Source organism: Stigmatopora argus, chromosome 18 (assembly GCF_051989625.1).
Source record: "Stigmatopora argus isolate UIUO_Sarg chromosome 18, RoL_Sarg_1.0, whole genome shotgun sequence".
NCBI classification, from domain to species: domain Eukaryota; kingdom Metazoa; phylum Chordata; class Actinopteri; order Syngnathiformes; family Syngnathidae; genus Stigmatopora; species Stigmatopora argus.
The window spans coordinates 6130831-6157816 of record NC_135404.1 but is presented as its reverse complement, the minus strand read 5'-3'; the positions used below and the strand labels follow the sequence as shown (position 1 = coordinate 6157816).

The 26986-nt window shown below is 40.1% G+C and overlaps 4 protein-coding genes across 6 annotated transcripts in view; 2 read left to right on the top strand and 2 right to left on the bottom strand.

Moving 5' to 3' along the window:
• LOC144092872 (tectonic-3-like) overlaps positions 1 to 9522 on the bottom strand; it is an 18447-nt gene extending 8925 nt beyond the window's left edge. For all 3 annotated transcript variants that reach the window (XM_077626017.1, XM_077626016.1, XM_077626015.1), the window contains exons 1-12: positions 9051 to 9522; positions 8236 to 8350; positions 7427 to 7506; positions 7256 to 7353; positions 7062 to 7170; positions 5898 to 6010; positions 5779 to 5817; positions 5627 to 5701; positions 4285 to 4404; positions 4122 to 4220; positions 1408 to 1511; positions 1184 to 1331 (exon numbers count right to left, since the gene is read on the bottom strand). In XM_077626017.1, coding sequence (XP_077482143.1) covers positions 1184 to 1331; positions 1408 to 1511; positions 4122 to 4220; positions 4285 to 4404; positions 5627 to 5701; positions 5779 to 5817; positions 5898 to 6010; positions 7062 to 7170; positions 7256 to 7353; positions 7427 to 7506; positions 8236 to 8350; positions 9051 to 9405 — 1455 coding nt within the window. In that variant the 5' untranslated portion in view covers positions 9406 to 9522. The remainder of the gene's footprint in view (positions 1 to 1183; positions 1332 to 1407; positions 1512 to 4121; positions 4221 to 4284; positions 4405 to 5626; positions 5702 to 5778; positions 5818 to 5897; positions 6011 to 7061; positions 7171 to 7255; positions 7354 to 7426; positions 7507 to 8235; positions 8351 to 9050) is intronic.
• Positions 1976 to 3781, top strand: LOC144092874 (C-X-C chemokine receptor type 1-like). Its single transcript, XM_077626018.1, has 2 exons — positions 1976 to 2029; positions 2355 to 3781. Exon 2 carries the CDS (start codon positions 2357 to 2359, stop codon positions 3422 to 3424), a length of 1068 nt encoding a protein of 355 aa, XP_077482144.1. The 5' UTR covers positions 1976 to 2029; positions 2355 to 2356; the 3' UTR covers positions 3425 to 3781.
• Positions 9523 to 10738: 1216 nt separating the features above from the next.
• Positions 10739 to 14984, top strand: LOC144093180 (sulfotransferase 1C1-like). The gene is made up of 7 exons (XM_077626504.1): positions 10739 to 11131; positions 11214 to 11342; positions 12540 to 12637; positions 13108 to 13234; positions 13855 to 13949; positions 14045 to 14225; positions 14818 to 14984. The coding sequence occupies exons 1-7, from the start codon at positions 10945 to 10947 to the stop codon at positions 14928 to 14930; spliced, it is 930 nt and encodes a 309-aa protein (XP_077482630.1). The 5' UTR covers positions 10739 to 10944; the 3' UTR covers positions 14931 to 14984.
• Positions 14985 to 22119: 7135 nt separating this feature from the next.
• kcnh6b (potassium voltage-gated channel, subfamily H (eag-related), member 6b) lies at positions 22120 to 26659 on the bottom strand. The gene is made up of 11 exons (XM_077625652.1): positions 26503 to 26659; positions 25454 to 25879; positions 24988 to 25381; positions 24723 to 24922; positions 23762 to 24014; positions 23499 to 23692; positions 23331 to 23430; positions 23005 to 23262; positions 22734 to 22914; positions 22456 to 22660; positions 22120 to 22369 (listed from the first exon to the last, which is right to left on the bottom strand). Exons 1-11 carry the CDS (start codon positions 26629 to 26631, stop codon positions 22151 to 22153), a joined length of 2559 nt encoding a protein of 852 aa, XP_077481778.1. The 5' UTR covers positions 26632 to 26659; the 3' UTR covers positions 22120 to 22150.
• Between the last annotated feature and the right edge of the window lie 327 nt (positions 26660 to 26986).

The window sequence follows — 26986 nt, the reverse complement described above, 5'->3', positions numbered from 1 at the left end:
TTGCGCCTGATTAGAGAAATCCCAGCTTTGCACAGAGCTGAAATCCACACGCCTAGTACGTAGAAGCTAAATAAAAAATAAATAAACAAAGAAATGGCTGAATGTTAAGACCAACCGTTATGTATACATGTAGTATATGTATATTTATATATATGTACGTATATGTATTTCAGCAACATGCTTATTTATTTATTAACTTATTAATTACCTATTTATTTATGTCTAAAATGTATTTTTCTGTCTGTATTCTCACCCTCTTGCTACTGTGACAATGACATTTTCCGAAATGTATACATCTGTGTATGTATATGTATATTTATATATATGTATGTATATGCATATACATATATTTTAGCAACACGCTTATTTATTTATTAACTTATTAATTACCTATTTATTTATGTCTAAAATGTATTTTTCTGTGTCTGTATTCTCACCCTCTTGCTATTTGATATTTTCCGAATACGGGATGAATAAAGTTATCTAATCTAATCCAACGCTGTGATGGCGACATATGTCAACAGCACTAAAATATTTGGCTGCCGCATGTGATTATTTTTATTGGAGATTAATCACCAGTTAGTTTTGCAATTCGTCAACCTATCAGTTGATATTTAATAATATTAGTGACTGTCTATATTACAGAATTGAAGGAAAATTTATAGAATTTGTTTTTAGTAAAAACAATTAGAAAGCAAAACAGTTTGCTCAAGGCGTAATTCTTAAAAAATTTGATCGCTCACTTTCATTATTGATAGTCTTATTCAACAAGTGAGTTTTCACATTTTATGCAAGATATTTTTTCTTGAATTTCATTCATAGACATCAAAATAAATTTGATTCAGCTTTTTATCTGTTAATCTTTTCTCTATTTTGAAATAAATGACTGCATAGGCCACATTATCTTTCGTTATGGTGTTTCGTCTTTGTCACCTTGCAGTTTCGTGCATGTCAAGTCTAATTTGTGCGCATATAAGCCGTACCATCGATTCAATCATCATTTGTTTTAGCGACAAATATGGCGTATATGCGAGAAAATACGGTACTTTTGCAAGGTGCACAAAATGACATTGTGGGCCAGATTTAGCCCCCAGGGAATCAGATCTTTGCGATTAGCGTGAAAATCGTCTGGGAAAATACTTTTTTTTTGTTAATTGTGTGGGTGAATGTGCGTAACGGCTACCTCAGCGTGAATGCGACACTCCTGCTTGAGAACCCGGGTCCAGTCGGGATGGGAGCCCCAGGTCATGGCGATCAGTTCAGGAATAGCGGCTCCCTCCAGGATGCTGCTGATTTGGGACCGCAACTCGCTGCAGTTGTTGGAATTGGAACTTGGAACAGAAAAATACAGTTAAGGCATTGAAAAGTGAATATGAGGTCACGTGTTGTTGTTGTTTTTGGACTTACCTAAACCTACAGCCTGTATGTGCATTATGCAAGAATGGGACATTCACCCGCGTGGTTGGGTCTAGGGAGCACTCGCCATCTTGGGGAATTCCCATGACAGTTATCTGGTGCAATGTTAAGGAACTGCCGCTAAACTAAAGAATGAAACTGATAAATCACTTCAGCAATGTATAATAGTGACATATTTTTGGATTATCGCGGCCATGTCTGGTCTACATTAACCGCGATATTCGAGGGATTACTGTATATGCAGGCAGGCATAAAACAAGTAGGGATAACATCAATATACATTTTAAGTTAAAAAAAAATGTATAACTCTTTTTAAACGAAGAAAACAAGAGTAATATGAAGCATGAATATACATAAATTGTTGTTGTTTGTTTTTATCGGAATTGATGTTCAACATACACTCACAAATTGCATTATTGTGTCACGGTCCCCGTGGAAATACTACAGTCAGGTGTTGCGGACGGGACCGCCGCTCAACAGGAAGCAGGCGGGCCCTCGTGGAGGAAATCGTTGTAATAGGAAATTGGGAAAGGTGGACATTGTGCGCACCCCCGTACTGGGTCAGTGTGGAGTTAGTTGGTTGTCGGTCGGGAGGCAGCTTGCCTATAATCAGGTGAGTTTTGCATTTTGCCACCTTTTGGTCTTAACACAAATCAACCTCCTCTTGCCTATAACCAACCTCGTTTTGTCACATGGAAGCTCCTCAACTCATTTGAACTTTCTAGAAGCCACTTGATTCTGACAATATACTCTCGTCAGCTTCCTGCGCAATGTCGGCTTCTTCCTTTTCACCCTCTTTAAATGCATATGCACCACGGTCAACTCCTCGTGTAGCCTCACCAGCTTCTTGTTTAGCCAAATTAGCATCCTGTGCACCATGATCAATTTTCCTGTCCACTCTAATCAGCATCCACCAATGGACTTTTCGTTTTCTGCAGCGATGTCCATCATAACTTCCTTCGATTTGGGAGACTTTGCCGACATATTGAACAATTCGTACGACAGCAAGAACGATTCGCCGTTCGTGGTGGACCCCGCCACGTTGTCGTGCGAGGCGCGCCCTGCGTTGGGCCCGGTAAGCGCGGCGATACTGTCCGTGCTCTTGGCCGTCATTTTCTTGCTGGCCGTGCCCGGCAATCTTTTAGTGGCTCTGGTGATGGCGCGTGGCCGGCGTACGCTGACGCCGTCCGATGTCTACCTCTTCAACTTGACGGTGGCGGACGGCTTGTTGGCGCTGACCATCCCCTTCTCGGCGACGGCGCTCACCCACGGATGGATCTTCGGCGACGGCGCCTGCAAGGCGCTCAGCCTGATCTTCGAGGCCAACGTCTACGCCAGCATCCTCTTCCTGGCCTGCATCAGCGTGGACCGCTACCTGGCCATCGTGCGCGCCGACCGGCCGCGGAAGAGTTGCAGCCGACTGGTCTGCGGCGCCGTGTGGGCGCTGGGTGGCGCGCTGGCGCTGCCGGCGCTCTTCAACGGTGCCATGAGGCCCGATCACGACTCGGAGCGGACGGCCTGCGTGGAGACCTTCGACCTGGGCAGCGCTGCCGCCTGGCACTTGGCCACGCGCAGCCTGCGCCACCTTCTGGGATTCGCGCTGCCGCTAGCCTTCATGTTGGTGTGCTACGGCACCGCGGCGGCACGCCTGCTGCGCACGCGGGGCTTCCGCAAGCACCGCGCTATGCGGGTCATCGCGGCCGTGGTGACGGCCTTCTTCTTATGTTGGACGCCGTACCACCTGGCCACGGTGGCCGACACGCTCCTGAGGGCCGAGCTGATCCCCTTCGACTGCGCGACGCGCCACTCGGTCAGCGCGGCGCTGACGTTCAGCAACGGGCTGGCGCTGCTGCACTGCGGCGTCAACCCGCTGCTTTACGCCTTCGTGGGAGAGAAGTTCCGCAACAACGCCAAAGCGCTCCTTTGCGGAAAGGCGCGAGGGGAGCGGGCCTCCGTGTTCAGCAGGTCCTCGTCGCAGACTTCCGAGGGGCGCGGCGCCGTGGCTTGAAAGCAAAATGTGTCCATTAATTGAAAAAAAAATACAATTTTAAAAATCAATGACTCCAAAATCATTGATCAGAAGAAGAAGCAGACACCCCAAAAATAAAAACTACCAATTCTGAAACTATCCGGTAGATTTTAGCCTCCCCTTACCGATTTGGATACAAGTCTATTGTCCGATTCCGATACTGTAATGATATCACGGTTGCATTTTTCAAAATATCATTTTGTTTCTTTCTTTTAAAACTTAATTGCAGTTTACTAGTGATAACCTCATTGAAATCCACGGCAGAAGCATGACAACACCGGTCCTCACCCTTACAATATGGTCTTAGGGTGGCAATGTTTGTAGAAACGACAGCCCCTTCAAACTCATTGCATTGACATTAAAATTAGTCATATCCATCTTATTTCTTGATCATTTTTTAAAAGATTATCAATGTCAAAGAATTGACTACTTACTAAGTTGTTGCCAGTGACAGAAATCCAATCCAATTGAAGTGGGAGAGCAAAATCAAAAAGAAGTGACCTAGAATTGAAGTAGCCTGAAATGATACCAATGCTCCAAAATCAGTAGCAAGTGACCTGGAGTTGAAGCTAAATCCACTAGTAGCCCAAAAAATGAACCAGACATGACCCAAGAATGCCCCAAAAAACAGGAAATAAAGACAGTACTAAGTATTTCGTAGCAGTCTTAAGGATACAGGTTTGACTTCCCCACTAAATTGACCGAGGACACTGGAGCCCACAGGAAGTCCATTTGAGGGAATGGTTGGCAGTGGAGCCGGTCGGGGATTGCCCAGCTAAAAAAGAGGTGATAAAATCATCCTCCTTTTTGTGTTAAAAAACCTGGAATTCTGTCAATACCTTGAATTGGATCGAGTGCTCCTGCTGCATTATCTGGTTCTTGGTCACATTCACCAAAATGACATCAACCGTCACACTTGCCAGCATTCCTCTGTCTGTGAAAACGATGACAAACTCCACCTGCAAAAGAAGTGAACATGAGCTTTAACAGCCAGTACCCATACCAATTAAAAAGAAAAATCAGCCGATGCCAATGTCTAAAGCCAATTTTGTAAGCCGATATACGTTAATTATGATAGGCAAGTAGAATACTCATTATAAAAATGTATAAAAGTCAAACATTGGACATTTGATCAGCTATCACCCGATAATAGAATAACAGTTACTGTAACTGTTTCCGTGATGATCTTTGTTATTTAGCACCAACTAGTGGCCAGCGAACATAAAAATGTAACTTAATATATACAGTAATCCCTCGAACATCGCAGTTAATGTAGGCCAGACATGGCCACAATAATCGAAAAATGGCAAAGTAGGGTCACCCCTAATATAAGTACTTTTTTTCTTCAGTGCTGAGTTGTAGTAGCAAGATTGACTTCCACTTACGAGTTTTAGCATGGATTTTTACATTTTTATGAACTTTAAAAAAAGAAAATTAATAAATAATAGCTGAAAAAAATCTCAAAGAAGTGAATCCACGATAAGTGAAGTCGCGATAATCGAGGGAAGACTGTACTGGCGTTCATAATCAAAATGCTTAAGTGTACCAGCCTCAAATATTGACTTTTGGGGTTAGGAATTGGCTGAATATTTTTTTTATTAAATCAGTATCATCATTGGGGTTTTTTTTAAATCCCATATCATTCTGCCCCTATTGAAGTGTCGTATTTTCTGTACTATAATACGCACCGGATTATAAAGTGCACCTTCAATGAATGGCCAATCATGTTAACAAATATAACTGGATTAGGTTATAAGGCGCATGGCCGTCTTTTGAGAAGATTGAAGTCTTTTAGTTGCGCCTTACTGTATGGAAAATACGATCTATTCAGAGCTATGCTTATCTTTCAAGTACTTCCTATTGTAAATCTGGCCACTAGGTGGTGCAAAATTACAACTAACAAAGATCATCAGCCAAACAGTGAGCACAGCAGTTATCATATTGGTCGACCTTTATAAGAAAGATCACCATTCAACAGTGAACAGTTATCCTATAAAGACTAATTGCCAGTTTTGAAAAAAATAGCTAAGCAAATAGTATTTTTTTCTAAAAATACTTCACATTTCTTTTATGGAAATATCAAATGTTACAGTGGTAGGAATTTAGCTAGCAAGGTCAAATTTTATTTCTCTTGAGATTGCTTGTCTGCTTTTGTATTTTTGGGGGGTAAATAAAACTCACCTTTTTTGCCACATTAAAACATGTGTCGTTTAGTTCACTTGGTGCAGGCCAGTCAGAAAGTGGAGTGACTGGAATCTGAAAAAAATGTTCAAAACCATTTTGGATTATTAATTTTATTCATTTTGAATAATCTGAGGCAAACGTTTTCTCACCAATAGGTCAGAAATATTTTCTTGAGCAGGTTTTGGAATCTGAAATGACAACATGTGTCTTTTAAGAGAAAATATATATATTTTTGGGAGGGGAGCAAAACTCATGTAAATCAGCTTACTTGAATCAAATACATATCCGAATAGTAGGAGAGCGCATTGAGACTTGGGTCTTTGGTACACGACTCAGGGGTTACAACTCGAGTACAAGACAGCGACTTGGACCTTAAGAAGCCTGGAAAAGAAAGAAAATGATTACACACACACGCACACACATACACATTCACAAAAAAAACCCGCAAAAACGCATCTTAAACTGAATTTATCTGATTTTTTATTTAAAAAAAACTTTACATGTTTATGCAGTCAACTAGTTAATAGTTAATGTTTTCTTATTCATACATATTTTCAGTATTTAGCTGGAAAAACATTCAAAGGGCTAAAACCTTTTGTTTTTCATTATAATAAAATTTAAAAAATAAACTAAAACGAGGAGGAAAAACAGTGAATATGATCTCTTGTTTTAAGTTTTTTTCTAATTCAGGGGTGGACAAACTATTCCACAAAGGGCTGCAGTGGGTGCAGGGTTTTGTTCTGATCAAATCTGGATTGCAGTCAGGTGCTTCTTGTTGGATCAATTAGAACAAAAACCCGCACCCTTGAGGACCGGTTTGCCCACCCCTGTTTTAATTGAATTTGGAATATCGCTAAATGGAAAAAAAAACATTAAAAAAAGAAATGATTTGTAGGAAATAAAGAAAGTCCAAAAATATTTTCCCCTTGTAATAAGATCAATTTACATACATTTTGTTTTTTGAAGGTATTTAGATTGATATGAAGAAAGAGAACTATGACAGGTCCAAGACATTTACCGTATTTTCTGGACTAAAAGTCCCACTTTTTATGCAATTATGTTTTTTTTCTTTTCTTTTTCTCTCTGACCACCGAAAGCCACATATGTTGTTTTCTTTAGGCTAGTTATCCCAAAAATTGTAAATGTTAACATTAACAGGGGCCTATTTAGCTTGTTGTTTTTACTTGAAAGTATTGTTTTTCTTGGTTTCTGGTCAAAAGTTTGAATATTTCTATTTTATTGCCCTCCCTAAAATGCAACCTATACTCCAGTGAGAATAAAATATATTTTTTCCTCTTCATTCTGCATTATTTGGATGATGCAACTTATACTCCCACGCGACTACGAGTTTTTCTCAAAGCAAAAACATTGCAATAACTGATCAATAAGCTTGTATTTGCTGAGTTTTTACTATTACTTCAAATCAACTTACGAGCAGGGTTGCGATTAAGACAGACCGCACTGGCCGATCCCGGAGATGGTTGACGGAGAAGACCTCGCACGGAGGTTGCGTTGAAGTACGTCTGGATGACATCATCCACCTAGGAATTGATTTTAATCAGACAAATGACCCCAAAAATCTGTACGTCCGTTGGCGTATCAGTACGCTATGAGTGATTCTTTTACCCGATAAAAATGTCTGCTGTGGCTGATGCTTATCGGTTGCGGTGGTGAGAAGTGGTAAGAGTCGCCTAAAGCTGGAAGCGTGGGGGCCGTGAAATTAACTGGAAGGAAAAAAATGAAAAAGTCGATCTTGTCTTTAGCCAGTTACACATTGAATTTGAAATTCTCACTCACTCCAAGATTTGGACACAGTGATTAAAGACGGTTCAACGTTGGCGACGAACATCACCCATTTCTCGATCCACACTTCTGACCTGCAAGAAAAAACTTTTATTCAGCGTAGTTTTGGTCCTTTACATGCATTGGTGACATGTTCCATGTTACTAGTGTTCCACTGATACAATACTAGACCATTTTAGATATAATATTTAGATTTTTTTTTAATAAATGGATTAAAAGAACTGGATTAAAATCCCTGAATATTCAGGTTTTTTATAGAGCTAAAACAATGTTTATTTTAGCTTTTTTATATATTTTTAGATTTTACAAAATTATTTTTGAACTAAAAACAGAGAAAAAATGGATTAAAAAAATAAAATTATTGATTTAAAAGGGGGAAAATCAGGAAATGTAATATACAGCTATACTCTTCATTTTAATTTGATCCTAAAACAGAAAGTCGGCACTCATGATTTACTTTCCCGGGCCACACAAAATGATGCGGCGGGCCAGATTTGGCCCCCGGGCTGCCACTTTGACACGTGCATTAAAGGAAGATTTTATTTTTATTTTTTTGTATGGTGGAAGAGTCAATTCCTGTTATGTCTGTTCTACATTAACCGCAATATTTGAGGGCGTATGACTTGTAAGAAGATATGAGCAGGGCTCACTTCATTACAAAAATATAATTTGTAATTTATGGGTCAAATATGTTTGCATTATTTTTACTGGTATAAAATTGTGTCAGCATCAGATAAGTATTGGCTAAACATTTTGGAGAAAAAAATCAGGTCGGAAGTCAAAAGGTCAGCATCAGGACTTACTTGACTTTCTGATTACATCCCGTGAAAACAGTGGTCAGGTCGGTTATATTGCAGTCCACATTGTCGCAACAGCAGCCGATGTCACAGAAATTCGGAGTTAAATTGCAGAAACATTCTGGAAAAGATCATATGAAACTTGATTCAAATGACTTATTTCATTATTATATATTTGTCTGTTTGTTGTTGCATTTGTGCAAAAGCTTTAAATCTCATTCATTACACTTGTATAATGACAATAAAAGCATTAAATTCAATTCAAAAAAGACAAAGAACGGATATGAACTATTTTTTTTATGTACATTGTTCCAATAAGGAGTTTCAAACTTGGGCTATTGTACCCTACGAGTATTTTGAAGCTCCTTAATTTACAACATTAAGTGTTTGTGTGGCTCTATTCTTGTTTAATAAATTAGAACAAATTGTAAGAAAAAACATTGTTTAAAATTTTTTTCCCGGCCGGTGAGTGGTTAGCAGGGTCGGCCTCGTAGTTCTGGGGTCCTGGGTTCAAATCCAGGTCGGTCCACCTGTGTGGAGTTTGCATGTTCTCCCTGTGCCTGCGTGGGTTTTCTCCGGGTACTCCGGTTTCCTCCCAGATTCCAAAAACATGCATGAAAGGCTGGTTGGACAATCTACATTGCCTTTAGGTATGAGTGAACGTGAATGGTTGTTTGTCTCCTCGTGCCCTGCGATTGGCTGGCCACCAATTCAGGGTGTTGTGCCCGAAGTCAGCTGGGATAGGCTCCGGCACCCCCCGCGACCCTAGTGAGCATAAAGCGGTTCAGAAAATGAATGAATGAATTATATTAGTTAATTACCCTCAGGAGTGTTAACTGCTGGAATTGCGGGTTCCTTCCATTGTGGGACAGTATCAGTGCTGGATGTTAGCTGGTCTTGTGGATGAGTCCCAGTATTGACGACGTTCAAAACGGTGGACTGAGTCAAGTGAGGAAGGAAGTCCACTTCGTCATTGAGCCCCGGAGAAGGGGTCGTGACTGCAAGTTGCTCATTTTGTTGAACAATACGAGCGTTGGAAGTCTGCTTGACAGCTAATTTAGTGCCAGTGTTTACGACGTCAACACGTGTGGGTTTACCTGCCGCACTTGCTTTCGGCGCTAGCGCCAAAAAACAAAGAGAAAAGACGGCGAAGGCAAGACGTAAACAGTTGTACATGTCCTCATTCGTTAACCATGGTGGTTTAAAGGCAGGTTAATTTAGCGGCTTGAGTTATGTTTCGCTTACGGTTCAACGTAACGCCGTTGGCAACTGAGGGAACTTCTAAGCTGTGTTTCGAGCTAGCTAAACATGCTACAGGGTAGCGTTTGTAAAAGCTTCTTGTTACCAAGGAAGTTGAACGGTAACTTCCGGTTTTGAAAAAATATCGTAAAACCAGTAAGAAAAAGGAAATAGCTTTTTTTATATTACTGGTAGTTGTGTAAAAAAATACTAAGTATATACTATAACGACTAAACTTTTTGCAAAACACTAAAGATATTTTGATTCTTAGTTTTGCTGGTAATCTATATTTTCCAACTTTGAGATTTTCTAGGTGGCACTAGGTGTCCTTTTTGAATATATCTCAACCCACTATGGCATAATTTTTGAAAACCTAATCTAAATTTCATTGTATTGCACAGGAAAACATTGTATTGTGAAAAAAATGCTGAAGCCGTAATTAAAGATCGTGTTGTTGTTTTTTTAATGTATTTTGTCATTTTTTGGACACTTCCAAACTACACCAGTAGGTTAATATAACCAAAGTTTGTCTCAATATTTGGGTTCAAGGTAACTACATATTGGATAAAGGGATTTTGTATTATAAAATTTACATATGTCAGAAAACTCAAATTTACAAGGTAGGTCATATGATGAGAAGAGAAAGGGTCAAAGGTCATAAAGGTCAGAACTAAAACAATGCTTTGAGTCTGTTTGCTGAGTCTGATTTCTCACAGTACTCCTCTAGTTTTAGGCCTGAGATTGTTTATCCATGTCGTCTGACTTATGTAACAAAGGAAACTATCTCATCTGGCTTGAGTGGAAGGGTTAGGCCAAATCCATATGGCTTTCATAACACAGAAACGCATTCAAAGAGCTTCCTTTCATAACAATGTTGTCTTAACCATGGACAGGATGTCTAGGAATGTCGATTCCAAACAATTACCGCAGACAAAACAACTCTAAACAGCACAAGTTAACACTCTTTTACACAAAAAAAAATCCAATCCGGTGTAAAATGGCTGGACTTGCCTCCAATTCCAAAGTAAGAGTGATATCCCTGTGACCCCACGTTGGATCTGGATTAAACAATTGAGCTAGTACCCATGAATTTCTTAGTTTGCCTGTAATGCTGATGCAATGGCGTTGTTGTCCGTTCCTCAAGTTACATGAGATCTGCTGGGAAAAAGTATCAGGAGGAAGAAATGTACAGTCCAGAAGAGCGTTTCTTTTCACTCTATTTCCAGGAACACACTCACTTTGGGACAGCCCACTGTGAGGCTTTGTGTTTTTTGGACTCGTGTTCTCTGGAGCTCGCAGAGGCAAAGTCCAGATGTTAGCAGACGGGCCGAGGAGTGGCAAGAATTCAGGACTCAGTTTCACGTGGATTTTGCAGCCTATAAAGACAAGACTAGTCCCAATTTTGACAGAAGACGAGAAACAGACTTTTGACAGACATTTTTGCTGTGTTGAGTACATTTTTTTAAAACTGCAGCCATGTCGGAGGACAAAGAGTTGTCCTATGGAGAGGCCATTCAGGAGGCCAGCAGCTCCATCTCCCGCTTCCCTGTCATCCCCGTAAAAGGAATTCCTCTCATGAATCTGATCGCTAACAACTTTGACGCCATCTCAGCTTTTTGTCCCGACTCCTCGGACCTCCTCATCGCCACCTACCCGAAAGCGGGTCCGATAAATGCTGCTTTGTCGCCGTCTTCAGATTACGGAATGATGTCATTGACGCTGTTCTTGTACTTTTGGGGTCGAAGGGACGACATGGACTCAGGAGATAGTTGACCTGCTTCTTCACAACGGTGATGCCGAGGCATGCAGACGGGCCCCCACGCCGGTCCGAAGCCCTTTCCTGGAGATTTGCAGCCCACCGCCCATCCCATCAGGTGTGCAAGCTTTGCAGTTAGTGATGTTACAATTTTTACAGATTTTTTTTTTTACTTACGATCTAAATTTTGCTGATTCTATGACAACAGGTGTGAAATTTTATTTTGTGTGACCCACTAAAGTTGAACATGAGCCTCGACTTCCCTGTTTCTCGCTAAAATGATTTTAATAACATTTCTGTAAAAGATCCAAGACCATATAATACAAATCTTAACAGTTTTATTTCTTGAAAATTAAAAATAACATTTTTGTTTTTTAATTAAAAAAACATAGTAAAATGAATCAAGACCATATGAAATTGAAAAAAAGAATTGTTTATAATATTTGCTTCTTAAACAACCGCTCAAATACCATCATTAAAAAAAAAAACCTTTCTCCTAGGCAACAATTTTGCAATGCTGTTCCAATGCCAATTGAGAACAAAAGAGCCCAAATTGCCACATTTTGATAGATTTTAAATGTTTAAATGACTCACATATGTATCAACTATACATAGACAATTTATACATTTACTATTCTCCTGTCCTCATTTTTGTTGTAGACCATCTGATTCCATCTATACACCATATAGACGCTCCATATTATTTCTTTTAAGAAGGGTTTACTTTGTTGTATAGTTGTTGCTTAATACCACCCACCACTGACAATAGCGCAGCAGCTAACTGGCAACCAAGTCAAGACTGGAGCTTTCCCACGACCCTGAACAGGATCTGCACTGCTGGATAAATACTGATCTGCACCATGTCTAAGTATTTGTTACCCTTGAGCAAGCATGACAAACTCATCTTTGACGTCACAGCATATTCATTCATTCCTTCTCTCAACCGCTTACCCTCACAAGGCTCACGGGGGGTGCTGTAAGACCGACACGCAAAATATTAAAGATTGTGGAACAGATTTTCTCATTCAAATGTAAAATATGCTTCAACATACAAAACCATTTCTGGACATTAATTTTGTAAGTAGAGGTACCACTGTATTATCTTATTCCTCAAAAAATGTATATAGATTTTATTTTAGCGAGAAGCACTAGGTTAATGCTCATGATTTACTTTCACCGGGCACACAAAATGACGCAGAGTGCCGAACAAGAGAGGAGAATGAGAAAAATAACCGATGACAAATGCTCATTCTTGATAAGAAAGTGTTTTTTTGTGACTTATAAATCCTGGAATTGTATTTCTTCTCACTGTCAGGTCTTGACCTCCTGAAAAAAATGGCTCCCCCAAGAATAATTAAAACACATCTGCCGTTTCAGCTAGTTCCGACTGGCTTTTGGGAAAAAAAGTGCAAAGTAAGTTGCCAAGTGGTAACGAGCGCTATGTGACAATATGGCCAAAACAATTGAAAATTTTCTATGGGCAGTTTTTTTGCTGACTTGCTACATTGATGGGATTTCATATGCCGTCAATTGTCTTAAAATCCTACTATCACAGATAGTTTATGTTGTTTTGGTTCCCTTGTCATTGTTACCTTGGGCTGTTAGTAAAATGTTTGGATAAAAAAAACAGAATATATGATTAATTCACCCAGCTCACTCCTTAGTATGACAGGAAAAAAAAGAATGTTTATATCAGCAGTATTCGTATTTGAGCAATTTCATTTTACGATAAAACGATGACATTTCGTGGAAAAAAATAAAGCACTGGTCATCGATATAATGAAATAGACTCGCCCATATCATGATAAATATTTTTCCATATCGCACTGCACTTGTGATAACTAACCAAATGGCTTCTCATTGAACATATTACTTTTGTACAGGCTATCTATGTAGCACGCAATGCTAAGGACAACATGGTGAGCTACTACTACTTTGACCGTATGAATCTGACCCAACCTGAGCCTGGACCTTGGGAGGGCTATATCCATAAATTCATGCGTGGAGAATGTAAGTGGACAAGTATCCTAGATACAATACTCACAATAAAGAAAAAGTTGAACTTATTGGCTAGTAATAAAGATACACATCAACCTTCTACTAATGTCACAATACTACAGTTTTCAACTGCATAGTACCGTATTTTCTCGCATACAAGCCGTATTCGTTACTCAGAAAAATGACTGAATCAAGGGTACGGCTATATGCGCACAAGACTATTTTTCACCAGTAGATGTCGACAAAGTAACATTTACTATTTGTTGGTTATTTTCTGTTTTGCAGTAAGAAAACAACCAATACTGGATGAATTCATTCCTTATGATATTGACCCTAATAATGTGCTTTTGATTAATACAGTATTTCAGAAATACCACAAGTGATGATTTTTCTCAAGATTTTCCCTTCAAAGTAATAAATATGGAGGTGAAAATAGTGAATCGGGGGGCGGCTTATATGCGAGAAATTGTGAAATTCAATGACTTATACGCAGGGCGCCTTATATGCGGTACCAGTCCATACCATTTTTGAAAATGCATAAATAAAAACCATTATTTGTCTTCAATTCAATGAAAAATGTTGTCTAAAATATGTTAATCCAAAAATCTTATGGATGATTTCCAACCCATCAGTGTCATGGGGCTCCTGGTACGATCATGTGAAAGGTTACTGGGAAGAACGAGAAAAAAGAAACATACTTTACCTCTTCTACGAAGACATGAAAGAGGTAAAGATTTATAATAGCGAACATCAATTACAATATGTATTACTACAGTTACAATTTCATAACAATATCATATCAATTCACCAATTTCCGTGCAGAATCCCAAACGTGAAGTGGAACGTATCATGAGATACCTGGATTTGTCGCTCTCTGATGACGTCATCAGGCGCATTGTAGAGCTGACAACCTTCAAGAATATGAAGGAGAACCCAATGGCCAATTATACTTTCATTCCCATGGTTGTTTTTGACCAGACTATCTCCAACTTCATGAGAAAAGGTCAGTGATGGCCTCAAGTTGGAAAACAGTGACCTCTTGCGGTCATATGAGTTACTGTTAAGAGAATTGAGATGTTCGTATTGACAATTCTGCAAGTTTAAAGAATATTCTTATTCCATTGTTCAAATACAAGAAAAGACATGTTTTCATAGTATTCATGGCACTTCATTTTTTTAACGCAAAACAAGCACATTTATTTTTAATGTAGTTTTTTGAACCACCTTCAACATAATACAAACACATTTTAACAGGTTATATTGAATTGACTTGAATGATTTAGATTGCATAATAGTCATTAGCAAATAGAAAATAAAATAGTTCCTGTTTTCTTCAGCTTTGGTAAAAAATAAATAATGGTGTGGTTAAATATGGGGCTTAAAACTGATTTAAATTATCAACAAAAAAGAATTGCAATGTATTAAACAAAGTATTATTGCAAATATTACCCTTTTTTTAGCAGAGCACCCTGAACAACTCCTTGCCTTTTTTGACAAGATATGTCACGTGTTATTTTCACTTTGTAGGCATTTTGGCGTTTCTCCAGATCTACATTGTCATAAATTACCTTTTTTTTCATTTTTGTTCTCAAAAGGAGAAGTCGGAGATTGGAAAAACCACTTCACTCCCCAGCAGTCAGCAGAATTTGACGAAGACTATGAGAAACAAATGAAACACGCCAACATACCTTTCAGAACAGAGCTTTAACAAACCAGCTTTACTCTGCATTGACACTCATTAAAATTGCAATATAACCTCCAAGATGATTACATGTAGTTTGTGGGAAGGGATCCGAACTAAAGATCCAACAAGGAACATTATGCAAAAGTCTATAGTCGACAACTTCGAAGCTGATGATAGAAATTAGAAATATGACTGACATGTAAATGAAAATGATGAAACAAACTTGCTCAAACCTGAAAAAAAGAACAAGTCAAAATGTGTGTGTGTGTGTATGTATATATATATATATATATATATATATATATATATATATATATATATATATATATATATATATATATATATATATATATATATACATACACACACACACACAATAATACCTCTATTATCGTGGTTAATGTGGACCGGACATGGCCGTGAAAATCGAAAAACCGCGAAGTAGGGTCACCCCTATAAAAAAAATAAATAAATGAAAAAAAAAATTTTGTTTCCCTTCAGTGCTGAGTCCTAGTAGCAAAATATATATACATATATATATATATATATATATATATATATATATATATATATATATACATACACATATACATATGTATATATATCTACATATATATATATATACATATACATACACATATACATATGTATATGTATATATATATACATACACATATACATATGTATATGTATATATAGCTACATATATATATATATATATATATATATATATATATATATATATATATATATATATATAAACAAAAACAGGAAAACAGTTCTTTCATTCTTTAACTTTTAACATAGCATTCAACTTGTAGTTTTTTAACTAAAAACAAAAAGGAAAATACAAAATCTCCTTAATTCATTTAGTTTCTTCTTTTAATAAAAAGAAAGCACAAATCCCTTGATTTTTACATTTTTGTTCTAATGTAAACATCTTCAAACTCAAAAACCACAAGAAAAACATTGCAATAAAGTCTTACTCATTATGTTGCACATTGAAACATATGTTTAAATTCAAGTGACATGATCCACATACACTACTAACCCGTCAATTAATCTAAAAAAAATAAATTAAATAAAAAATCAGAGGTTATTTAACCATTAATCTAATCGTTAATCATCTTCTGGATGATTCCATTTCAGTTATATCTGTAATTCTTCATCCCTGCCACTGACAGCATCTCCGCCTAAGGCACTGTAATTTACCAATGTTACCTAAATAGAGCACGGGCATGATGGCGGACCCCAACGTTGAAGTCAGAGCGATGGGAACCCCGATGATGCAAAGGAATTTCCGCTTATCCGCCATCAAGCCCAGTCCAAATAAAAAGAACACCGTCGGCGGGAGGTACGAGATGACCACCATCGCCAAACTATTGGTAACAATATGAATGGCTTTCTTCTTCTGCGGATGGACGCCTTTGCGACCTTTCACCGGCGCCACCAACGCTCGCAAGATTAAGCCGTCGAAAATGCAGATGAGCACCATGGCGATGATGTAGTACATGGTGGAAAAATAAGTTACGTACAACCACGGGTATTGGAAGTAAAACCCTGCCGAGATCAAGGTCACCGTCCAGACCCCGGCGACCCCGACCGCCCTGGGCGTCACGCTTTTCATCCTCCGGTAGAACATGGGATGAACCACGGCCAGGTAGAAATCCAGACAGATGCACGCCATCATGAGCGGTCGTCCGCACAGGTTCAGAGCGTACAGTGCGTCGCTTAAAGATACGATCAAACTTATGTTGAATTTAAACACGCTGGCGACGGTCATCGGTAGAGAAAATAAGAAGATGGCGTCCATGATGGAGAGGTTGAGGATAAAAAGATTGGTGGAAGTGACCGGAACTTTGTCTCGGTAGGCTTTATACATCTCCCACAAGATGGCAACGCTTGCGGGAAAGCCCACGACGGAGCAAATCATGGAAAAAAAAACCCAGATGTAAATCCCGGTTTCCATGCCGACGCATAAATCAATAATTGTCATGTGCTCCCAAGATGTGAAGACAGAGGAATTGTTGGCCATCCTCAACGAAGCAGAAATGTTGAAAGTGCTTCTGCTCGTTTATACTTGCTTTACTTGGGCGCAGCTGACGTTTAATAATAACAACTTGCAAATTCCTGGCTGGTTTGGCGAGGGAAAGCACGTATTTATGGAAAGGAGGTGTTTAGAATGAGATGAGTCGCTTCATTTCAATCAGATTTGAAAGTTTTAACACAAGCGGTTAGAGTTGAGCTGAAGAGCAGACCTCGTTTATTGTTTGGGACTTGAGTCAGTCTTGGTCCTTGTTTTGGACACGGTCTTGATTTGTGAATATTACTCTTGCTTGAATTAGATTAGATTAGATAATTTTATTCATCCCATATTCGGGAAATTTCATTGTCACAGTAGCAAGAGGGTGAGAATACAGACAGATTTTTTTTTGACATAAATAAATAGGTAATAAATAACTTAATTAATAAATATATAAATTAATAAATGAATAAGCATGTTGCTGATATCTATCTATCTATATCTATCTATATCTATCTATATCTATCTATATCTATCTATATCCATCTATATCCATCTATATCCATCTATCTATATCTATCTATATCTATCTATATCTATCTATATCTATCTATATCTATCTATATCTATCTATATCTATCTATATTATCTATATCTATCTATATCTATCTATATCTATCTATATCTATCTATATCTATCTATATCTATCTATATCTATCTATATCTATCTATATCTATCTATATCTATCTATATCTATCTATATCTATCTATATCTATCTATATCTATCTATATCTATCTATATCTATATATCTATGTATAGATATAGATCTATATCTATACATAGATGTACATGTATACATACGGTTGGTCTTAACATTCAGCCATTTTTTTATTTCTTTATTATTATTTTTTTTTATTTAGCTCCTACGTACCAGGTGTGTGGATAAATAAATAAGCATGTTGCTGAAATATATATATATATATATATATATATATATATATATATACGTGTATATATATACGTATATATATATAATATATATATATATATATATATATATATATATATATATATATATATATATATATATATATATATATATATATATATATATATATATATATATATATTTCAAAATATGTGAAAATGACTTTTTTATAACTTAAGATTTAATTTCAAGGAATACATGAGAATAAGCGGTTGGTAAAGTGAATGAAAAAAAAATCAATGTCCTTTTTAAAAAAAAATGATTACATCATTTTTTTTATTTAAAAAAAAACACACACAAAAAGACAGTAAATATTCCCTGACATCTGAACAACAAACAATAAATAACAGAAATAATCTGTGGTTATTTGACCACTAAAACAATCATCCTTAAAATGCGTTCCATACATGTTAATCACTTATATATTTTTTTTATTTCATTTCATTTTTATATGGAATTTTCCATTCCTGTCACTTCGAGCATCTCAGCCTTAGCCAATCAAATTTTCCAATGTTACCTAAATGGAGCACGGGCATGATGGTGGACCCCAACGTCGAAGTCAGCGACACCGGAATCCCAGCAGTGCATATAAAATGCTGCATATCGGAGGTCAAAGAGAGTCCAAATATAAAGATAACCGTCGGCGGGAGGTAGGAAATGCCCACCATCACCAAACTGTTGGTGACTATCTGAATGGCTTTCTTCTTCTGCGGGTGAACGCCTTTGCCGCCATTCGCCGGCGCCACCAAGGCTCGCAAGATGAAAGCGTCGCAGACACCGATGACCACTATGCCGATGATGTAATACGCCGTGGAGTATAACGTAAAGTACAACCACTGGTAGTGGAAGTAAAGCCCGGCCGAGACCAAGGTCACCGTCCAGACCCCGGCCACGGCGAGCGCCCTGGGCGTCACGCTTTTCATCCTCCGGTAGAACACGGGGTGAACCACGGCCGCGTAGTAATCCAGACAGATGCACGCCATCATGAGCGGTCGTCCGCATAGGTTCAAAGCGTACAGCGCGGTGGTCATGGAACTTACCAAACGGCTGTGGGATATAAACACGGTGGCGACGGCCAACGGAAGTGTAAATAAGAAGCCGGCATCCACGATGGAGAGGTTCAATATGAAAAGATTGATGGAATTGACGAGAGTTCTGTCTTTGTAGGCTTTGTACATCTCCCACAAGATGGCAAAAGTTGCCGGAAGGCCCACAGCGGAGCAAATAATTGAAAATATACCCCAGATGTAAATTCCGAACTCCATGCCGACGCATAAGTCAATAACCAGTGGGTACTCCAAAGATGGGAAGGAGGAGGAATTGTTGGTCATCCTCAAAGGAGCAAAGATCGCAAAACTTTCAGCTCGGTTACTTGCTTTACCTTTTGTGGGGTTGAGGCTTAACGATAACAACTTGCAAATTGGTGGCCGCTTTTGCTCGGGTGAGCACGTATTTATGGAAAAGAGGAGTTAGGAGTGAGCACGTCATGTTGTTATAATGACATGGCCTGCTTGATTTCGATTTCATTTGGGATATTTTCCACTTAACTGGTCAGAGCAACGTCAAATTAAGCTTGGTAGGCAAGAGGCCAGACCCGATTTACTGTCTTGGACTCGTCTCCTGAAACATTCTGTCTTGATCTCAGCTGTCAGGCTCTTTAACAAAAGAAATGGCTGAATGTTAAGACCAACCGTATGTATACATGTACATCTATGTGTATGTATGTATATGTATATTTATATGTATGTATATGTATAAATATTTCAGCAACACGCTTATTTATTTATTTATATATATATTTATTTATGTTTGTTTATTAATAAGTTTATTCATATATTTCTATTTATTTATTTATATATTTATTTATGTTTATTAATTTGTTTATTCATTTATTTTTATCTATTTATGTTTGTTTATTAATTTGTTTATTCATTTCTTTTTATTTATATATATATTTATTTATGTATTTATTTATATATTTATTTATGTATTTAGGTATTTATTTATTTATTTTATATATTTATTTATTTATTTGTTTATTAACTTAATTATTACCTATTTATTTATGTCTAAAATGTATTTTCCTGTGTCTGTATTCTCACCCTCTTGCTACTGTGAAAATGAAATTTCCCGAATACGGGATGAATAAAGTTATCTAATCTAATCTCTGGTTTGTTCTTGATTTTGGTTTGTCTAGTGATTACTCGCTTTGGGCAAGTCGTGAGCCCAACATTACGTCAGCGACGGTAGTTCTGCGAGATGTAAAGTACGCTCAATAACCGTTCCTGGTTTAAGATCTCAGCCGAGCCTTTGTAGTCGACTCCCGACAGCTTCGGTTTTGGCCTTAATCCTTATTTTGCTTCCTTCTTGTTCTTGACTTTTCTCAGTCATTTCTGTTTTCACGCAAGTTGACCAGATCAAAGATAACGAAGGCTCTTCAAATTTAGTTCCTGACAAATCCCAGATTGGGAGGTTCTGTTTCAGGGCAGAATTTTTACAACGCTGCTCCAATGTCATTTGGCAAGCCATACTAAAGAGAATGAGAGTAAAATATCTGATTAGATATAGGATGGGATGAGCACCGGGCTCAAATCTGGGACATCCAACTCCTCCCCCCCCGGACATAAAATTGCATATACTGACCAGGTCAATAAACGTTGACGTCCCGCAGGCTAAATTGGATCTTTATCCAATACGATCGTCCGGAAATCGGGACGATGGAAAGTGTTAAAACCAGTATCGAAATAAGACCGCATAATATTTCACGTCTACATTTTATTTCATAAACTGACACAAAAACTGTAAAATATCTGCAAAGAATGCTTATCTTGAACAAAAGTCAGGCCAAAGACTGTCAATCAAATATTTTCTGCGTCTTGTAAATGGATTCAAATCCGACTCGAGTCAAGTCACGTGACCTCAGTTCAACTTTGTTAGGGTTATCATTATTATAAATTTGCTTGCAATGAAGAATGCTTTGCTCTATGTTAGAAATATTAATCATTATATATGTGCTTGTAATGAAGAACGCTTTGCTTTACTTAGCTTGTTAACATTAAAAAAGTCATTTTTAGTACATCTGCTTGCAACCGTGATAAACAACGGGAAGGTCCCTCCCCTTGCAAGTGGACTTCGCAAAACTATTGTTTACACCGAGCTCTCTTGGGAAGATCCGGAGGACTTTATATTGTTATGATAAACATGTACTTCTTCATGTCTAGCTCACACGACTCGCAATTGTTTAGACTTCTGTGATGCATGTTGTTAAATCTTATGTAATAAATTAGCAAGAGAGACATCGATTCGGCAGAATGATCTTGACCGAGGACGCGTGTGGATTGATTCTCTCTTGCAAGAAACCCGGTTTCCAGTCAGATGTTTGTTTTATTACGGCGTGCATTTAGGAATGCCTATTGGTGAACCTATCTGTTAGGTTCATCCAATTGTAGGTTTATCCTTAGGTTTTTCCAATTCAGCTTTCAATAAAAAAGGCATCTGTAGTCACATCTCACCATTTAATTCTTGCAAGAAGAGAATACATCCGGACCACTCGGCCGACCAAGATTATTCTAAAGAGCGGCATTATGTCCTGCCCATTTAAGGCTTCAAATCAAAACAATTACAAGGTTATCGATTCCATTTGCGTAAGCAAGAAACAAAACAATTCCATAATCAAGCATTCCATATAACACGTCACAAAGGAAAAACAATATGCGAGTTGATTGATAGCCCTCCGTTGAGCCAACAACAATTTAAGCGTCCTTCACCGATCTTCATTGCGAACTCGCATCTGGGGGAAAGGGTTGAGGTGTATCTTCCAGTACTCAGTCCTCGGAGCAAGAACTTAGTGTATTGTTTTATGTCCTTGCGTACTTGTATCTCTCGCTGGTCCCAGCTGTCCTGGAGAGCGACCTTGGCGTAAGCGTTAGCTTCACATATTAATTCGATCAACACATATATATATTGTTTAATATAGTTACACATTTAGGATGAGCAAATATATTGATTAATATAGTAAGCATGTATATTATAAGGCTCTATATTCATTGCAAACACATTTATAATAATGATTACCCCAACATTCCCCCCTATATTATAAATTTGCACATGATCTCCTTAATAAAACTTCCTTTCGGCTTTATTCCATTAATTCCAAATGAACATATAGTAACATCCCAGAATGAACCCAACACTATCAAACTTTGACACACATTTAAAAGCAGTACCGTTTAAACTAAGCTAGGTGACAGGGTTGGGTCTGAGAAGTGTTTCTGGATCTCGGATAGTCCTGACGTGGCGTCCAGGTTGTCTGGCAGGGAGGGGTAACGGAGAGAGGGGGACTTCTCGGGGTTTGTGGGAGGAGACTGTTCCGCATTTGAATGATTTCCCGCTTGGGAGATGTCACCGGAAGCCAATTCCCGGGACTTTTTGTCGGATGGGATAGTCGTCTAGAGTAACACAGATGCAAAAGAGAAGAGAATGTATGCACCATAAAAATGTAGACCTGAATTGATACTGTAGTTCTTAACTATACCGTAGTGGGACTTGGGCTGTCTATGTGTGTGGGAGCAACGGGGTACATGGCATGCAAGACAGATGCCCCGCCCCCATACAGGCCCGGCGAGTCCGTCGGGAGTGTCCGAGAAGACACGGTGCTGTAAGCTGGGGGGACGGGAGCAATCTGTCTTTGGAGAAGCTGCAGGATGACGTTAATGTCAGCGGTCATACGGGTCTCCAATCTGGAGAGTAAACAGGTCGTCGATTGACGCCCCCCTCTGATGATCGATCGACTTTAGTGCCGATTTAACTTACCTGTTAAGCTGGGAATGCAAAACTTCCAATCGAGACTCGAGTTCGCTTGGGCGTTCCTCTGCAAATGGTGGCGGGTGGTACGAATTGCGGACCGAAGACGATCGCCAGGCTCGACTGGAGAACTGTTGAGGTTGGCGATCTGTCCAGTAATGAAGCATTTCTGGGACATTTAAAGATGGAGCTGCGAATGTTGGAAACAAAACAATGAAAGGTCATTTGGGGGTGTTCTGAGATAGCAGGTCTTAAGTTTTCGGATTCAGGACAACCGTACCGTGAAGACTCCGGTCCAGCGTTGCTTCCCTTTCCACTGAAGCGCCACTTGGAGCTACTAGCTGCACATCAGGGGCGGGGTACTCTTGTTTTGCATCTTCAGAGGGATACAGGTCTACTTTGGCGCCTTGTTGGAGAGGTTTTGCCGTGTCCTCGCTGGACTGCGAATACAGTGAACCGCAGCTACAGCGATCCTCCCAACGGGAATGAGGCGGGACGCAACGAAAAGGGTACGAGCCCTTGTGATGGTCCTTTCCATCTATTTTGGGACAAAGAAATATTCATGTTTTATGGTCAAGTTGAAAGGATCACATGCCGACTCCTTACCTGGTCTGATTCTGCAGTCCAGAGAGTTTACAAAGCGTCTGTGGTGGCAATCGCAGTCGTCACCTGACTCATCAGTTGATACAACCGCGACTCGCTCCGCCTAAAAAAGTTGTCACGAGTCAACATTGTTGTTTCTTTCGAGAAGTGCTCCAATATTTCCAAACTCACATCTCTGAGGTCAAATGCCAAGTCCAGGTTCCGCCAAAAGTTGTCCGCAAAGCCGGGGTACAGATCCAGAACCTCCAGAAGGTCGTCCCTTCGAATGCGGTGTAGATCGCAATAAGTGATCGTGAGCACGTCGGAGTTGGACGTCCCGGGTTCCTCGTAAAGGTGGATCAGCTCCCCGAAGATGTCATTTTTCTCTAGAACAGCAGTTCGGTTCTCCGTTTGTTTAGTCCCACCTACCACGTGTCACGCGACCATTCACGTACCTAGTATGGCAATTACCACGTCATCCCTGATGATTTGGATAGAACCCCGCGAGATGAAGAAGAGAGAATCTAGGATGTCGCCGCAGTGGATGAGGGTGTCACCTGGAGGTGCGTGAACTGTCTTGAACCTCATGGTCAAGACCCTCATGCAGGCCTGGCTGCCTCCACGGAAGGCCTTGCACGTCTGCAGCAGAGATCTGTTCAAGTGCAGACAGATGTCTGCTTGCAGAGACTCGGGAAAGCCCTTTAAAACCTGTTTTTTGGTAGAAAGACAACTGTCATGTAGGCTTCCCGTGACCGGACGTTTCGTCGCCGGACACTTCGTCCCCGGACGTTTCGTCGAACGGACGTTTGGTCGCCGGACAGTTCGTCGACCGGACACTTCGTCGACCGGACAATTCGTCGCCGGACACTTCGTCGCCAGACAGTTCGCTTAACCTTAACCACTAACCTTAACGGTACTCGGACGTTTGGTCGAAAGACGTTTGGTCCCCGGATGTTTGGTCGACCGGACGTTTGGTCGACCTGACGTTTGGTCGACCGGACGTTTGTTAGAACGGACGTTTGGTCCCCGGGTTGTTACTGTTGAAACCAGCTCTCAAAATTATAATCATGAGAGAGAGTGAGTTCAACAGTAAACTCTCTGTCATAATTTGACAGTGAGCGAACCCGGCGACCAAACGTCCGTTCTACCAAACCTCTGTTCTACCAAACCTCTGTTCTACCAAACGTCTGTTCTACCAAATGTCCGGTCGACCAAACGCCCGGGGACCAAACGTCTTTCGATGAAATGTCCGGTCACGAACCTTAACCACTATTAAAGAAGACAAAGGAAATTCACATATTCTTTATATTCTTTATGAAACGTCCGGGGACGAAATGTCCGTCGAAAAAGTGTCCGGGTACCTAGGCTTCCAGATCCCTCAAAGGGTGAGCGTTGTGCTATCAGCGCGAAACTCACAGCATTCATATCGATGCCGTTGGTGTAGGACCAGGCATGTTGAAAGTATTCCTCCAGTCGATTGCGCAGATTGACAGGAATTTGGTGGAAGCGAATGAACTCTTTGACCCGTAGCATCTGCGTGTGGTAGCGAGTGGTCCCCGAGTAGAGACGCTGAATGATGGCCGACACGTTCCCGAAGATGCTAGCGTACATGAGAGCTGGAAAGAAGGCGGGGAGAACTCAGCGTATGATCGGCGATCTGGTTAAATATTGATTTACTCACAGCCGATGACCATGACGCAGATGGAGAAGATCTTCTCCGAGTTGGTGTTCGGGGAGACGTTCCCGAAGCCGACGCTGGTGAGACTGCTCAAGGTGAAGTACAGAGCGGTCACGTATTTGTCCTTGACGGACGGACCGGAGCTGGAGTCGTTTTCGTCATAGGTCTTGCCCAGTTGCTCGGCCAGGTTGTCCAGCCAGCCGGTTTCCGTGTAAGGTCTCTCCACGAAGCCGATGGCGTACCAAATGCAAGCTAGCCAGTGGGCGATGAGCACGAAGGTGCACATGAGCAGGAAGAGGACGGCGGCGCCGTATTCGGAATAGCGGTCTAGCTTTCTGGCCACGCGGACCAAGCGCAGTAGGCGAGCTGTTTTCAGGAGGCTTGTCAGGGTGGCCATCTGCGGGAAGTGGGGGAGTAATTCACGGGGATTGGGGAGGATCGAGGAAACCCCGAACGACGACACGCTTACCTCATCTGAGCCAGACCTGAAAATAAGAAGGTCGAAAGGAATGGCGGCAAACAGATCGATTGGGAACCAGCCTTTGAGGTAGTGCTTGGCGATCCTGCCGGGCTGCGTCACCACCTCGTCATTGCGGTCCACGTAGGTGGTGCGCAGGTTGATGACGATGTCCACGATGAACAGCACGTCCACCATCAGGTCGGCTACGTTGAGCGGGTCGCACGTGTAGCCGCAGGTCCTCCGACGCGCGTCGTTGTGCTCGTCCAGCAGGAAGGTGGCCGAGTACGGCGTGAAGACCGCCGTGTAGAGGACTAGGAGGAGGATGATCCAGTCCCAGAAGGCCTTGAAGGGGCTGTAATGGAGCAAGATCCACCATGTGGTTTTCGGGACTTGGAGTTTATGTTCCGGAAGGACGTCGGACTCCAGGGAGAGAACCTGAAGTCGAAGAAATGAGGGAGCCAATCGGGAGTAATGCATGCAAGACAATTGAAAATAACAACACACAGCAGACAACACAATATCAATATTCACCATGTTATTGCTAACTTAATATACCAGAGTATTAAAAGTCAAAACCACCAGTCACAAGAATGAGTAAGTGAATAGTTCTTTATATTTAAAAACAAATATGCTGGATAGTTTTTTTGTAGGACTACTTGATGCATTTAACATGATTGTCAGGTCAGTTTTACATCAATTTAAAAAATAAAGTGAATGGGGCAGAAGCTGTCATAAACTATAATAAATTTTTTTTCACCAAAACACTCAAACTGTATTATTATATATGGTGGCATTGTAATATCATCATATAAATTGGTACATATTGCGTGTCAAATTGTTTTGCCATATCGCTAAGCACCATTTTTTTAAATTATATCCACATTTTACACAGCAGATAGAAGATAATAAGGATGCTGCTTGGTAAATCTTTACCTGATTTAAAGGTTGTAATAGTTCTAGCTTGCACAATCATACATTAGAATTAAGGTTGATAGAACATTGCTCATGTTCCAAATTAGTACAAATAAAGTAGTTTTGTTTCAAAGATTCCACCACACCTGAGTGACCTTCTCTGTGACGTTCTGGGAGCGATCCTTCATCTTGGAAGGACTGAGAAGCTCCATCCCAGCGACCGGAGCGGATCGGCATTCGGCTCCTCCGCGTTTCATCGGGTCCGAGTCGGACATCTACAGAAGGACCGGTACTCTTTTCGTCCCTGATCCGGATGTGGGAGTCTCCACTCTGGCGAGTTCTTTGCCTGGTGGCCAGAGATCGCGTGTTTTTGTCGACCGCGGAAAAGCGATCGATGCCACGTTGGAAGAAAAATCAATCGTTTTCATTGGTAAACACAGAAATGAAGCCGGGGGGCCTCGTTACGTCACGATAGACTTCCCCTCTTAACAGATTACATGGCCTTCGCGATTTGTTGCTCCATATTTGATGCTGTGATGTTTTACTCTGTCAATGATGTTGCATCAATGTTAACTCACCACTGAAAATGGATTGGACATCTACCACTGGCCTAAAAGTAAACAGAACCAC

What these genes read in the sequence shown, in the direction of transcription:
- LOC144092874 (XM_077626018.1), top strand. Translation starts at nt 2,357, where the DNA reads ATGTCCATCATAACTTCCTTCGATTTGGGAGACTTTGCCGACATATTG.
- LOC144093180 (XM_077626504.1), top strand. Translation starts at nt 10,945, where the DNA reads ATGTCGGAGGACAAAGAGTTGTCCTATGGAGAGGCCATTCAGGAGGCC. An exon ending in CGCCACCTACCCGAAAGCGG is followed by an intron (nt 11,132 to 11,213) that starts GTCCGATAAATG and finishes TTGGGGTCGAAG; the next exon opens with GGACGACATGGACTCAGGAG. An exon ending in TTTGGGAAAAAAAGTGCAAA is followed by an intron (nt 12,638 to 13,107) that starts GTAAGTTGCCAA and finishes ACTTTTGTACAG; the next exon opens with GCTATCTATGTAGCACGCAA.
- kcnh6b (XM_077625652.1), bottom strand. Translation starts at nt 26,631, where the DNA reads ATGTCCGACTCGGACCCGATGAAACGCGGAGGAGCCGAATGCCGATCC. An exon ending in TCAGGTCTGGCTCAGATGAG is followed by an intron (nt 25,382 to 25,453) that starts GTAAGCGTGTCG and finishes CACTTCCCGCAG; the next exon opens with ATGGCCACCCTGACAAGCCT. An exon ending in GCTGGACCGGAGTCTTCACG is followed by an intron (nt 22,915 to 23,004) that starts GTACGGTTGTCC and finishes CAACATTCGCAG; the next exon opens with CTCCATCTTTAAATGTCCCA.